General features: G+C 46.2%; 1 protein-coding gene across 2 annotated transcripts in view; it reads right to left on the bottom strand.

The window, feature by feature from the left end:
• LOC135917787 (neuronal acetylcholine receptor subunit alpha-10-like) overlaps positions 1-15,249 on the bottom strand; it is a 314,970-nt gene that overhangs the window by 54,847 nt on the left and 244,874 nt on the right. For both annotated transcript variants that reach the window (XM_065451392.1, XM_070537539.1), the window contains one exon: positions 6,150-6,324. In XM_065451392.1, the coding sequence (XP_065307464.1) occupies positions 6,150-6,237 (88 nt within the window). In that variant the 5' untranslated portion in view covers positions 6,238-6,324. The remainder of the gene's footprint in view (positions 1-6,149; positions 6,325-15,249) is intronic.

Below are 15,249 nucleotides of genomic sequence, written 5' to 3'. Positions count from 1 at the left end.
CGTCTAGTTCGGCGAGACGCCCGTCGCTTGCACTTCCTTATTGAATTCCGCTTCTGTTGCACCTCGAGGATGCACTCGCATAGCATAGGGTTAAGGAAGCGCACTAATACTCTCGATTGTGTTGCTCTGCGATAAATTCATTCCTCGTGTCAACCATCGGCGAAGCACTGCTTATTTCGCAGCGAATCTGTGCCTGCGCCTCTCGGGTCGGATTTCGAAGCTTTTCGCTTGTAAGGGTGTTTTGTAATTGGCGAGGCCGCCTTCGCTAAGAATATGTCCAGCATCAGGATTGGCTATAACCCGCCGTGGTCGCTCAGTGGCTATGGTGTTAAGCTGCTGAGCACGAGGTCGCGGGATCGAATCCCGGCCACGGCGGCGATGGGGGCGAAATGCGAAAACACCCGTGTACTTAGATTTAGGTGCACGTTAAAGAACCCCAGGTGGTCGAAATTTCCGGAGTCCTCCACTACGGCGTGCCTCATAATCAGAAAGTGGTTTTGGCACGTAAAACCCCATAATTTCAATTTCAAGGATTGGCTATAGAATTTGCTCTTTGGCACAATTTTCGTAAGAGCCCTTTGTCAATACGGGTTCTGTTCCACAGGCCTGTATGGAGTGGGCGCTGTGTGGAACGTGCACTTTGATAAAAGGAATCTGGGGCCGAATTCGAAAATTTTTACTGCCTGATTGCCTTCGCTAATAATATGTCCTACATCCCTATTGGATGGCACGAACTCTTTTAGCGTAAGAACGTTTTGTGGATACGGGCCCTGGAGCGGAATTCACAAAGTCTTTCGTTGGTAAGTACTCTTCGCGATTAGCTGGCTGCCTTCACTAATATTATGTGCAACATCAGAATTAACTGGAATTCGCTCTTACGAACAATTCTAACTGAATAATTTTTTGTGAATACGGGCCTTGGCTCGTGTTCAGCAAAAGCTCTCACGCTAAGATTATCCGTAAAAGAAAGTTTCTGCCAATCGTGACGTTGGACACATTATCAGGAAGGCGGCCAGCCAATGGGAAAGAGCATTGCAAACGAAGACGTTTGTGAACTTGGGCTCTCATGCCATAAATACTCTCTATTGATCTTCATCTTTACACAGTAGCCTGGCGACAGAAGCTGTTTGGCTTGTGTGAAATGAGCACCACGCAGAATGTCCTACTGAACGAACCAAAAAAAAAAAATGATTCTTAGGTGTTTGCCAAAAACATGAAAACGTTCGCGTTAATTTCTCTAACGTTTTCAACACTGGAGACAAATGTTCGCGAAAGAGTGGAACGATATTAAATTTCCGGATCGAAAAGTTCTGACACGTAGATTCCCTCTTAGATTACCGCGTTAGTACTACTAAAAGCTTCCACTTCCTTCGCTTTTAAAGTAAATGACAACAAGGGCAAAAAATGCGCTGTCTGGCTCTCCGACTTTTTTTTTTTTTAACACCGTGAGATAATAGGGCGAAACATAAAAGGCGGCTTGCCAGGCAAGGTACTTGAAGGAAGCGCAGCAACGACTTCATTTCACCGGCAGCCCATCAGGACTTCGACAGAAGACGGAGGCGGCGGGCGGGAGGATCGAAATGAGTCCTATTTATCGGCTCCTGCAGGAATGCGCTTTAATGCGACGTTGACAGATTAGCGCCGCACTATACCCGCCATAAGGAAGCCGCCAAATGCCTTGCGAAGGAATTTAACGCAGCCTTCCCGAGTCTCTCTCTCTCTCTCTCTCTCTCTCTCTCTCTCTCTCTCTCATTGCGAGCACGATTCTTACTCGGTGAGCTCTTCGCCTTTCGCTGGTGGCTTATATGCGAGTGCATCGCGAAGCAATGCTCACTCGAAGCCCGCAGTGTTCTTATCTTCTCTCTTTTTTTGTTGAACTGACATTTGCATGCATTCGTTCCCCAATAGGACTAGAATGGTGGATGATAGGTGAATTGAAAGAAACCCTGGAATTGATAACACAAAAGGCGAGGAACTTTCATTTCGTTTCGAGGTCTGGGAAGTCTGCAAATGTGCTTCAATCGTGCAGAAAAAAAAAAAAGGGACAGTCCTTTTTTGGAAAGCCCTCCGACAACAATGGTCCGTCGAGTGGAAGATTCTATTGTGCGGCAGTGGGCAGCGAATTCATTGCGCTTGAGCGGCGGTTGCGCAAGATACTTCAGTGCGGTCCAACGAGCAAGTTGGGTAAGGCTTCTTGAAAGCGATGGAACACGCGACGAGGAATAAGGAGAGAAACAATGAGAGGGAAACGGGCAGCATAGCGCGAGTACGCAATAGCACGAGTACAGGGGCAATAACGCGAGTACGCGATATGTATGCACTGCGTAGCTGCAGTACCCAACGCCCGTATTTTTTTTTTGCAGCCGGAGAAGACAACAAGCCACGTAGTGAAACTCATCTGATTGTGCCAGCTGAGTTTTTAAAACCGCGGTGGGAGAGCGTACCTGTCGCGGCTAGCCTTAGATTCTCTGTTAGCGCCATGCTGCTGTAATGGTCAGCAATTCTTCATAAAGCGCCCACCGACAGCTCTCGTCCATTTGTTATCAGCGTTTCTCTTTCGCAAACGCCATTCTCGATTAGCTGCTGACGTAACAATCAACTGCTTATCACGCCGATTGCTATCATGAGTGACAGGGATCCCAACTCCTATCACTCAGGAGACGCGGACCCAGGGAGCCGAATTCACCAAGCTTTTCGTTCCTAAAGGTTGTTTCTCACAGGTCGGCCGCCTTCACTGATGATGGGTTCCCTGTTGCTATTGGCTGGTGCTTCTCCTTACCAATTGATATTTAACGTAATAATTGCTTATTGAATTCAGGCCTTTGTCCCTGAAGAATCTGTACACAGGGTGCCATTGCCATCGTAAAATCGAACGCGAAAAATTCGAGGTAGACTAGAACGCCTTTTTTTTGCACCTTCCACGTGCGTGTGTGATTGGCCTGACATTTCATGGCGGACGGGACCTTTCATGCCACAGCATGTTGTGCGACAGGAGGCGCCACGGTGTCCCCATGCATTGAACTAACCCCGCCTGAAAAGGCTCAAAATATTTACTTGTCGCTGGCTCGAATTGATATGTGAATACGCGGCAGTATTTCAGCATATCACTTCATGAATGACTCGTGACCTTAATGTGAGCGTAATTGTGTGCATTAATCCCGTGAACGATGCTTCTATGGTATTGAGAAGATGTTGAGAGGGCATAAGTATCGTTGGATCCGCGTTTCGTTTACGTTGCCAGGAGTGTCTTCATCCTGTCGTATTTACAGTACTACATCTTATCTTCATAACCTAAAATGAAAAGAAAGGACTCAACAGCGGTTTGCATCGAAGAAAAACAAAGGTTTCGGGGTCGTGTTAGCGTACCATTTGGTGACCTTCTTTTTCTTCGTTGTCAACCATTGTTTAGTCGCTTTAACTTCATGTAGGCCACGTTACCCTGCTTTAGTGCCATCTTACTCTTACATACAGCCATTTACTTAACCTTTACTTCACATTATCTTTAGACTGCACTATCTCCGGGGTCGACGCATATTTCTCCTTGAGTCAAGCCAGACTTACGGTTCCGGTTTTAGGCGCACGCAGTTTGAAGGAGTGCATCTGGGTTTAAGTTCTGAGTTTGAGCTCCAATTACGAATTATTGCTGCTCCGCACATAGTTCTACGTTAACCCCGCGCGTATTTTGCGTTCCAAAGCTTAATTTCGTTGTCGTACGTGCACTAGAAGGCATCAAATTGTCTAATTTGACGGGACGAAAGTGGCCATATACTCAGATCCAACGAACCCCAAATCGACCTGAAGTCGACAAAAAAGACGTTGTCTTCAAAAACTCATTAAAGAATAAAGAAAAGAGTATACACGAAAAAGTGTTTCATAACAAAACTTAAGAAGATCACGTACCGTCCTAATACCTAGATAACCATGCCTGAATTTTAGGTGAACTGACATTTGCTGTTTTGTGTAAATGGAAGTGAGTTTTATTTTAAGCAGATGAACGTATGCTTCTTTTCTTTCAAATATTTTTTTTCCATTACGTCGACATAAACGAACGCTTTACGTTGCAGAACGCCTATGACGTTGTGAGATCGCGAAGTCTTGTCTAAGCAAGAAATTTGTCGAGATGATTATGCAGCGCGCCTTAGAGATTAGCGGGGCTTGTCGAGAGACATCGACCTGAAAAATCTCATGGGGACTCATTAAAACTCATTGGCACGCGGGCTCCAGCTTAAGCGATTCACGGGGCATCAAGCTGCCCAGAATTTCCTTAACTAACGCTATGCTTGTGTTTGTAATTTCGATTCACGCTCTCTAGGTGCAGGTTTTCATACTGAAGTTGCATTATGCACTTCCTTCTTCGGTGACTGGTCACGGTAATTCTGCAGTACAGACAACCATATTCAGCGATACGTTTTAGGCTATTTAACTTAGCTGATAACACTTTGATAGTTTTAACAGTCGTGAGAAAGGGAATCGAAAACCACTTATCATCTATCATTGTCTATGCGCTCTGTCAGAATTATACCAGTTTAAGGAATAATGTAATCAGAATGCTGTCTTACTCAGGAGTAATATAGAACTGCAGTCTCGTGCAGAAATGGCTGTCATGCAGGTACAAACCCTGCTATAAATAATTCTAATAAGAAGCACTAACTACACGGGACTTCTTTAAACGTATATTTCATGCGAGTTGTGGCACAAGATACACAAGTATATACGTATGTGCATTTTATTTAAGGAAACGTCTGTGGCTACAAGCTCAGAATAAGCTTCTTTATTGAGGACGTGCTCAAAAAACAAACGCTGGTTTTCTGTAGAAGTTCAAGTAGTTGTTCTTTTCTCTTTGTATGCACATTATTTTTCACTAGTTGCAGCAGTAATTACAGTGGTGCCCGAATTGCGTAAGGTCGCCTTGCAGTTGAGATGTTCGGGACTAGACATTCTAAATTCGCCGCAGTGTCGAGCTCATTAGGTTGTTTTAACTAACAGCCAGCTCTGTAATAGTACGCCGCTAAAATTCGCTCTAAGTAACAACGGATATTCAAAGAACGAAAACAATCATGAGGTTAGTTAAGAGAGCGTAATACAAAAGGTCTGAAGCCAGGCTTAGGTGCATGATAGCTGGTAATCCATTAATAAAGTCTGAAGCTGCCCTTTAGACCATACAATGCATCATGCCCGCTTGCGTTTCTGGACTTGGAGGATCGATTGCATAAAACTAGCTACACAATCCTATCTCTACGCATACAGAGGCGGTGTGATGAAATACCTCACACGGGCTTTCAAACTTCTCTTACAATTTGCGACTTTGCTTGACTCGGCTAGTGACTTGGCTTCTCTGACGAAGTGAATGGTTGCCGTTGTGGCGTTGTTAGACCGTGGGCCGCTATCGGGAATTGTTATCTCGGGCCTCTGGTTTCACCGCAGTGCCAATGTGCTCGCCGCGTGTTGAAGTCTAGCGGCCATTTCTTGCATAAGAATGGGTCTAACGCAACACTTTAGGGAGAACCTTGGCTCCTGATGCATATACATTATGACGTCACCTTCTACTCCAACGACACCAGTGTCCCTGTACTCCTCATCTATCCTACCCCGTCGCATCCTCCGATGCCCAATAGCATTTCCGAACTCAATAATGAATAGAGCCTTCTTTATTATAAAGAGACTTTCATTTTTGCCTTTTTGTAATCATAACACCTTCATAAGTGAGCGTTCTTCGCGGCCTGTTACAGCACCAGCCAGCTATTGTAGCTGTCATGATAATGTTTAATGCCATGATAAGTTTTCAACGTTATTGACGTTCTTATGGGCTTTTTTGCGAAGTAAACTATTTCAACAGACTGCTCATACTTTTCAAAGGTCATGTACTCACTCATTATTACGCATGGTTCGTGCAAATTGGCAAATCTATGTCAAGTTAGTATACTTATAGAGTGTGTGTAGCGCGTTTCTTTTCTTGTAAGCGGTTGTGAGAGGCCTTGAATATTTGAATTATTATATACATAGAGTTATCTCGCTTGCTGTTTCTTTTTGCTTTTCAGCTACGACTTTGAGATGGCAGGCTATGGTAGTCAAACTTCTCGTGATGTCGCACTTAATAAACCACGTGTAATGCGGCTGGAACTACCGTACTGCTGGAGGAACTAGCTCACCGAAATGAAGGAACAGCCACAGCACAGCAGCACTCCATGGTTGGGCGGGCTGGCTGCGCTGCCCCGGACTCCTGAAGGGGGACTTCATTCTGGCTCCTTCAGCATTTTCGGGATGACGTCATCAGCTTCCTCCCTCGTGCCACTTCGCCGTGCTGCTCGCGGCTGTAAGCTCGACCTGTAAAAGGAGGTTCAAAAGAGTTACGTTGTGCGAGGCGAGGACAAAAACGACTTGGCAAAGAATGTCGTGGCCTTTCTTTTTCAGCACAAGCCACACGTAAGGCGTTTGCCTATATCTGCAGTTCAGATTTCAGTACCTGTTATTGATCTTTATCTTAGTCGCGCAATAGATTGGCCATCAACAGTTTCTTCTGCGTCGCTCTGTTCTTCCATCTCATTATCCAACCTGAAAAATGGAAAGCGCATGAACCTTAATTGACACTGTCAATATAGGATCTTATTGCTTCTCACAAACGGTAGCTTCTGCGTGTGTGACAACACCTCCTCGATGATCGGCACTGCGAAACGGCGTTGCAAAAGACGCAGTATATGCGGCGTCTTCCTGCCTTCTTCTTAGCAAAAGATGGGGATGCGAGTGTACCTGCCACGCAGATACTGTGGGCTATGGCGTTTCTTCTGCTTCACCAGGTCGTGGGTTCGGCACCCGGCCGCCATGGCCGCATTCGTCAAGCGCGCAGTGAGACGCGGAGTGAGAAAACGCTCGTCTGGTTAGATTCAGGTGCAGAAATGATCCAGCGCCTCCAGCAAATCTGTTTGTGTTTTGATTTCTTATCTCTTTTATTTTGGCGTTCTTTGCAAATCTTCTGCCTTCGTTTCCTGCGCACTTCCAGTCTACTCCCCTTTTGAGCAGGCCGAGCGTTGTGCACCTTCCCGAGGACCAGTTGTGAGCGTGTCGCTCGGTCATCGACATTTCTCGTGATAGTAATAATGATTATGTAAGACGGTCACACAGCTGCGGAAGGAACGAGTTTTAATTGGTTGGGGAATTTGCAGAAAGAAAAGACGTATGCATGACGAAGCCATTGTCTCGGTGCATCCCAGGTGGACGGGACGTCAGAGGCTCGATAGCAGTCTGAATAGATACAACACGGCTGTCTGCTTCGCCAACGCAAGCATGCACGAAGAAGCCACCGGCTTTGTGAATCGTTCGCTTAAAGTTTTGTAACATCGGCCTGGAACGTTTTATTCGCACACGGTTTGCGAACGCCGCATCAGAAATAGCAGCGCGAAACAAATGTTCGCTTCGGTCAGCGAAGAAGAACGGTGTCACGAGCAAGCATAAATGTTAGCAAATGCCACGTTTGTCAAGATCGTCTTGAGAAATCCAGAGCGCGTCTTGTTTGCGCGACACGTGGCTACTGAGTTGCCTCATCTCCCCAATTATAAGGCCGTCGCCGATGTCGACACGGTGCCGCGGGCCACACGAGCCAACGGCAAGATCACAGCTGCGCACACAAGACGGCACAGTCTTGCTGCAAGTTTTAACGCTCGCAGACGCCGTGGCAAACACGGTTACCCAAGAGTGAAGCAGCACCGTCGGACGGGCCTCGCCTCCACGACCGTCAGTCAAGAGAGCGCGGCGCAACAGGGCAACGTGAGGAGGCTCTCGAAATAGAGACAGCGCCCGGGCTACTCCACGAGCAGTCGCTTAAGGCTTCGAAACCGGAGGCGTGCACGTCTCCAACCGGAAAGGAAATAAAAAGCAGAGGAAGGAAGAAAAGAAAGGAAAGCACGGCGTAGAAACACTCGCGCAGTCCCGCGACGATTCCATTACTTTGCTCAACTCAGGAGGGGCGCTCCGCCGTAGCACGCAACTGGGAGTTGGGGAAGGGAGAGGGAGCCCTTCCCCATAAACGCGGGAGCATCGCGTTCTCCCGAGTTGTGCGCGCGCCGGGCGATATGCAGGTGGTACGGTTCCCACGCGGGTTCGAGCGGTGGCCTGCCAGGGTTTCGCAAAACCGAGGACGAGTCGGCGGCGCTCTCCAGGACGCAGGGGATGAGAGTGAGGGGACACTTCACAACTCAGGTTCTACGAGACAGAAAAATAAGTATGAAACGGCAGAACAGATGCGCGCGAATGTGGCGCTTCTTTTCTTTGTTTTCTCTCGATTTTCTAAAGCAGAAAAGAAGAAAAGCGAGAAACAAGAGACGGCGGGATGCAGACAACGTTCCCGCTTTGGCGCTATAGCTGCGTTGTTACTCGTTGCAAAGACGGGATGATGCTGTTGCTCTCGTACTTTAAGCACTCCTGCCACCCCCCCCCCTCCTCCCTCCCACCCAGTCCTCCCCTTCTCGTCTTGCGAACGTCTCCCCGCTTTCAGTTTTTGTTTTTTCTACGCTTTCACTTCGGCGCTACGGCCATGTTATCTAGCGGGCGGATCGTCTTGTCGCTTTCGGAGAAAAGTGAAAGCTCCGAAATTGTTTGCGTGTTGTCGACAGCGCGAGCGCCTGTGCGTCGCCAGTAGCCGTCCGCCGTCGACGTCACCTCTCTCTGCGCGTGGTTCTGGGCCAAATTATGTGGAGCGGAGAATATTGACGCTCCGCGTGCGTGTTCGCAGCTGCTCGGTTCGCCCGAAAGAGCGGGATTACGCTCCGCCTCGTGTTCTGGTGCACTACATAAAAAAAAATGAAAACTGATGCGAAAGGAAGATTTACTCTGCGTGGAGATGGGAACAGCGTTTGCGGTGCCTAGAACGAGGCACGACAAATACTTTGTAGAGGTACGCTGAAGTGAAACCGGGCAAACTTCAATTTGAAATTGTAGTTTATCATTTGCTCTGCAGTTCGTTCTTTGCTCGCCCGCCTTATGTTTAACGCGAGCATTGAAAGTCCAAACAGTAGGGACTTCTTCCTCAAGCGAGTTTCACCACCGTAATGTTTTTCCCCGAAGGCCTAGGAATGACGAGGAAGAAGAGTTCTACGCCGGCGGCTAATTGCATTCCTCCGACACACTGATTTGATGAACGTTTGCTGGAGCCCCGTTTTACCAACGTTAAAGATGCCCACTATCGAGAATTTTCGGCCAAGCACTGCCGTTTACATTTGAATATGACTATCGGAGATGGGCGCGAACTAATGTTGGCCTCCCAACATCTACACGAGAAGGATTCTCCACGCGGTGCCAGGCGGCGCCGGTTGGCGTGGCGATGCCAAATGGCAGTTTTACAATTAACCTAAATGTCACTCGTGCGATTGCAGATTATAGCGGATTCACCATGGTGCATATTTTGCCTATGCTGACAACATGGTCGTCGCGTGTCGTGACGTGAATACGCCGACGCCAGCTGAAGTCACGTGCTGCTTGACCTGAAGCAATAACAATAAAGAAGAATACTAAGCTGTCACAGACTAACTTCTATTCACTCGTTGTGATCATTCATTTTCCTTTTTCGACATTCTGCTACGAACGTCGAAGCGAACGAGGTCTTGAAAGGTTCTCCAAGACGTCGCCGAACCTAAAACTGAAGTGTTCCTGACGCCGCTCGTAAACATTTCGTGCTCGCGGAAACGCACCTGTACCTCCGTTCGAAAGGAGTAAAATGGTGCGTTTGAATCAAACGCGATGACAAGAAACATGACCCCAAGTTAGACAAATGAATTTGACGTTGTCGCTGACTCGAGTTTTCTCGCGTGAGTTCCAGGCGCCGTTGATTATGACAAACTGCGGTGAGTCGAGTGAATTCTTTTTTCGAGTCACGTTGAACAGCGTGGACCTAACTCAGGTAAAAGTTTAGGCCTCACATTCGCTCGGGAAAGATAAAGGCGCGTTCTGCGCAATGCAACCGCCCGGCACGTCTGAAAAGTTTTGACTCTCGCGTGTTTTATAGCAGCCTCCGACCAGAGAGTCAGCGACGTGCCGTGGAAAATTCCACGCCTTTTTTGGTAGGGTTCCGCTAACGTACTGCGAATATTTTCGCTTTCGCACCGGCTTACGCTAGTGCCGTTGTAGAAAACAACCATTATTAATCGTTGCCGTACGCAGCGGCGCGACGGCGCCTGCAGTTCGAATTGGCTTTATTTCGCTTGTTGTTGTTCTTTATGTTATAGTTCTCATCGTCGCTGCTGAAGTAATGACAGCTTGGCGAGTTCGTGTGGTGATATGATGAAACGGAGAGAAGCGCAAAGAAGTATATAAAATTTAGTTGTAGTCAGCTCTTTGTTCTGCCGCTTGCCACTGGTGCGAGCCATGACACAGAATAATAATAATAATAATAATAATAATAATAATAATAATAATAATAATAATAATAATAATAATAATAATAATAATAATAATAATAATAATAATAATAATAATAATAATAATAATAATAATAATAATAATAATAATAATAATAATAATAATAATAATAATAATTTTCGTCTTTCTCCTTTGTGCCATGTCACCTTGTCATTCTCGTTGTTGTTGTTGTTGTTGTTGTTGTTGTTGTTGTCGTCGTCGTTGTTGTTGACGTATAGAGAGAGACAGAAGAAAGGGAAAAGGCAGGGAGGTTAACCAGAGAGGAAGATCCGGTTTGCTAACCTACGCTGTGGAGAGTGGATATGGAGAGTTAAAGTGATAGTAAAGTAAAGAGAGAAAGAAAGAAAGAAAGAAAGGGAGCACATATACACAATCACAGTTGGTTACTATCACCGCACAGCAGAGCAGCACTTGTAGCACTGTAAACATGAGTTCGGGCTACGGCCGCTCGTCCAAGTATGTTGTCCTTAAAAACTGCGACAGTGCCCTCGTCGCCCTCCGCTGCGATGGCTTGTGATGCTGACATTCTGAAATGATTTCTTCTGTTAAAAGTCTTTAATCAAAGCGCCCCATCGCAACTGCGAGCGATCGTCTCTGTAAATAATAGCGAGGACAGTCACAGAGAAGGGGCTGAAGAGTCTCCTTGCTGCCGTAGTCATCACACGAGGTGTCGTCGGCCCATTCGATTCAGAGAGCAAAATATTATATATAGAAATATAGGTATTGAAATATAAATAATACTATAGAAATATATGGTATTGACGACATTTGCTCTGCACGATCCCTGTACTGCCGTCATGTCCCGCTTAGCGTTGGTCGACAAGGCCAGAGTCGCCCCCCAAAAAATACCGAGCGATTACGGGTCTCGCTGTTTTCGAATAACAATGGAACACTGCGCACTCGCCACAGTCCACACGCGGATGAGCCACAGTTTCGTAGGCTGCGCCACTCTTCACGCATTTTTGAGCACGCAGCTGCTTTCCCGCTTAAATAAAAAGCTAAGACGACGCGAAAGCCAGCAAACTAAAGAAAACGCAAATAGGAAAGGTGGAAGCATAACAGCGCTTGTAATGCATGCAGAGTGTGAACAGCTTCCCGATACCTTTGAAAACAGCTTCCTGAGGCCTCCCGTGTGTAATAAATTGCATTCAACAGGATGCACCTTCTTTCTTACCAAATTGCGGAAATGTTAATATAACATCGAAAGTAAAGTTTTGTTGAAGTACGTAACCGTCGCTTCGTCTTTCAATAAGGTTTCACGCTTTCTTTATCTTTGGAGAGCGTGAATAACGTGGAAGAAACAAAACAAAACAAAACAAAAAACTACATCTTGAGGTAAGTTCGTCCGAGAAACAGCAGCTTCGGAGGAAGGGAAGGAAAATTGATTAAGCGAAAGGCGCACACCTCGTGCGCGCCACTTTGGTCCACTTTCGCTTACTACGCATAGATCGTATCGTGCCAAGTGCAACCGTGTTACATGGCAGCTCGCTCCTTTCCCGAATTCCTGTCCTGCTGTTGGAAAACTTCACGGTTTCAATATGTAAAACGTCGCTGCTGCTTAAAGGTGCTTCGCTTTGAGGCCCTGTAACTGAAGGGGAAGAAGTGCAACGTGTTTCAGATGCACTCCAACTCGTTGTAGGGAAAAACAAAACAAAAACACAACTATGGAGCAAACGAGGAGAAAAACACGGACTTCTTCGCCTACGTTCGCTATTTTGAATATGGAAATGAGGTGTTGCTGTTATCGCCCTCGATGCTATACGAAGCTTTGCAAGCGAAGACACTGCGGCACCCAATCCTTTAGATCTTGTTTTTTTTCCCCGTCCACGCTCTTTTGAGAGTTTCTCCGCCAGAGTGTTACGACTTACCCACATTAAAAGTATGTATGCAGAGAAGCTGTCTTCCGCATGCTGTCAGAAGGCTGTCGTTCTAGGAATTTTAAAAAGACCCTTCGAACACAAGAACATATTAAAAGAAAGGAAGCGTGGCGACTAGGCCTGCTTTCATCGCTTTCTTTAACATGTGGCATAAATAGAGAATGGAATGCGAAGCTAAACGGGAACATGCCCAATAGGGAAGGTAAATCCGTTATATTGGAGACACGGATGCTTTAAGTAAGGGCTCAACAAATAGAACTAACGTTCGCTTCAAACCAAAACAAAATAACAACAGCAGCAAAAAAAATTGAAGTTTGTTTTAATTCACGCTGGCACGTTTTATGCCACGGATGCCATAGTTCATTTTCCACGTTTTGTGTATTGCCAAGGTAGAATTTTCAGTCTGCTTCGTGCTACAAATGTGAGCAGCACTGGCAGTAATCAGTGCTTAAGCGGCTGTGACGTTCAAAGGAGGAGTAACCCTACTTATTGGGGACCAACTGAATAGAATTAGCGTCCTGGTCTTTAGCATCACTACAGATTTTGAGTTATTGACATATTATTTTTGACTGCTTTAAACGCGCAATGAAAAACAAGCAGCTACGAAAAGTTTATTACAAGTATATTTTACGCTGACAACAATGAAGCCGTGAATGAAAAGAAATCTTCAAGCGATACAGACGTAGAAAACACAGACACGTAAGTGTGTATTCAGTGCTTTTGTGTATAGAGCCTTACGGTTATAGGTGTAATGATGTGTAGTAAGCTGAGTGTCATAGATGCGCCGTCTGCTGATTTCGACTTGAGGAGGCACTATTCTACCGACGCCTTGGGGACGGTAAGAAAATTACTGACAAATGTAAACGCATAGTTGAATAAAGAGACACTTAACTTCTTTATGGAACTTCGTGTCCGAAACTTCCACTGTGAGCCCCACATGGCTCCCTTCTGCTAACCGACTTCTCCAAATAGGCTATAGAGCCATCATTTAAGTATAATTTTCTCTCTTTCTCTCTTTTATACGTGAGTTACACGTTATGGAATCGTTATTCCCAGAGTCGACTCTATCCGTGTACTAGGCATGATTATTGAATACAATGGGTCCAACAACCTCACGTTGGCTAGGATCACCATGAAAACGGAAAATGTAATTAGGCACATCAACAGACTCTGTAACAGAAGGGAAGGCTTGAAGGAAGACAATCTGCTCAGACTTTTCCACGCCTTCCTTATGAGTGACATCATTTATGTAGCAGCTATGGTGAATTGGCACACTTCTGAGTAAAAAAAAGTTGAACATCCTCGTTAGGAAAAGCATCAAAAGGGTACTCGGCATCCCCCTTACCACCAGTACAGAACGCCTCTATCAAGTGGGAGTGCACGATTCACTGGAGGAGATTATCGAGGCGCAAGAATAGGCCCGCCTGGCACGGCTGTCCTGCTCTGGGGAGAAGAATTCTCGCCGTCCTGGACCTTAACGCAGTACTTGCTGAAGAGAGAAGGTATCGAATCACTGACGAGCAAAGAGAAAGCATTTACGTTGCGCCAATCCCTCGCTATGTACACCCGCAGCACAAACGGGGAAGATGTAAGATCAGGGCGATTGCGATCCTGAAGAAGATCAAGGATGAACCCCAAACGGTCTGCTTTGTGGATGCGGTTCAATACGGCCGCTCGCCTCACTTTGCCATAGTGGCAACAGGTCATAGAGGCCGTGCTCTTTCGACAGCATCGGTGGCTGGGACCACTCCTTCTAAAGGGGAGCAGGTTGCTGTTGCTTTGGTTCTTTTGAATGACCACATAACGCAAATATACATAGACTCTAGATGGAGCCTGAGGCGTTAACCTCGGACTCCATCGCGAAAGAGGCCCATAGTATTCTCAGGAACAGGGCAATCACTCCACATACAATTACTTGGTTTCCAGCACACTTTGGCCTAAATATGGACTTCCTCACAACCTCGATGACATTGACCTCTCCCAGGCGCGCGTACTAACTCTTTGAGCGGGAGGAGAAGCCTTGTCACAGTCCAATGTCCAAGAGTTCTGGGACACTCTACTCTATTCACCTTTAATGAATTCACAAAACGTATCTATCTGGAGAGAAAAATATTTCGTCCACCACATAAAAAACTCACTAGACCTCGAGCGAAAACCTTTAGGATGCTTCAAACTAGCTGTCATCCTAGTCTGCCCTTCATGCACTGTTTATTCCCGGACGTTTTTAGTTCCCAGTGCCTTAGCTGCGGGGGGACATGCAATATAGATCACATGCTCTGGCAGTGTCCCACGTTACAAGAGGATAAGGACATCACTGAACAGAAGTGTAACTCGGCCATCAAGAGCTCGGAATACCATCGTTAGCTTTTGGCTGTCCAGAGAGCCTGTGATGCAGCGGTTAGGTTAGGCGCGGCTGCTGTAAAAAATTCTGCGGTCATGTTGCAGACCCTGGCCAGCTGTCCACTACATCGTAAAATTGTAGGTCAGGGCCCGTGGTGGATCCTTTTAATAAAGTTGTTCGTATCCGTATCTTTCTCTCTCTTTGCACGAACTACGTGAGGAGGTACAAAACTATTAAGCGCGTGAAATACTTTAAATTGTTGGCGAGGGCTTCTGTAGTATGCACACACAGAGAAAGTAAACTGATGAAGAGAGAGAGAGAGAGAGAAAGGCAAAGGAAAGACAGGGAGGTTAACCAGAGATTATCTCCGGTTGGCTACCCTGTTCTGGGGGAAGGGAAAGGGGATGCAATAGGTGAGAAAGAAAGAAGGATAAAAAAAAGGAAAAAAAAACCTAAGCACACACACGCACGTACACACGAACTAAACTGATGAAGGAACTAAAAGAGTGCAGTGGGGTTCCGACTGACGCAACATTTATAAGTTGTTGATGTTCTTTCTTCTATATAGTATTCCTATGCATTTTGTTTCAAGGTTCTTGCTGCGTTAAGTAAAATATTGCAGTT

This window comes from Dermacentor albipictus, chromosome 4 (assembly GCF_038994185.2).
Source record: "Dermacentor albipictus isolate Rhodes 1998 colony chromosome 4, USDA_Dalb.pri_finalv2, whole genome shotgun sequence".
Lineage (NCBI taxonomy): Eukaryota > Metazoa > Arthropoda > Arachnida > Ixodida > Ixodidae > Dermacentor > Dermacentor albipictus.
This window is presented reverse-complemented; position numbering and strand designations above follow the sequence as displayed.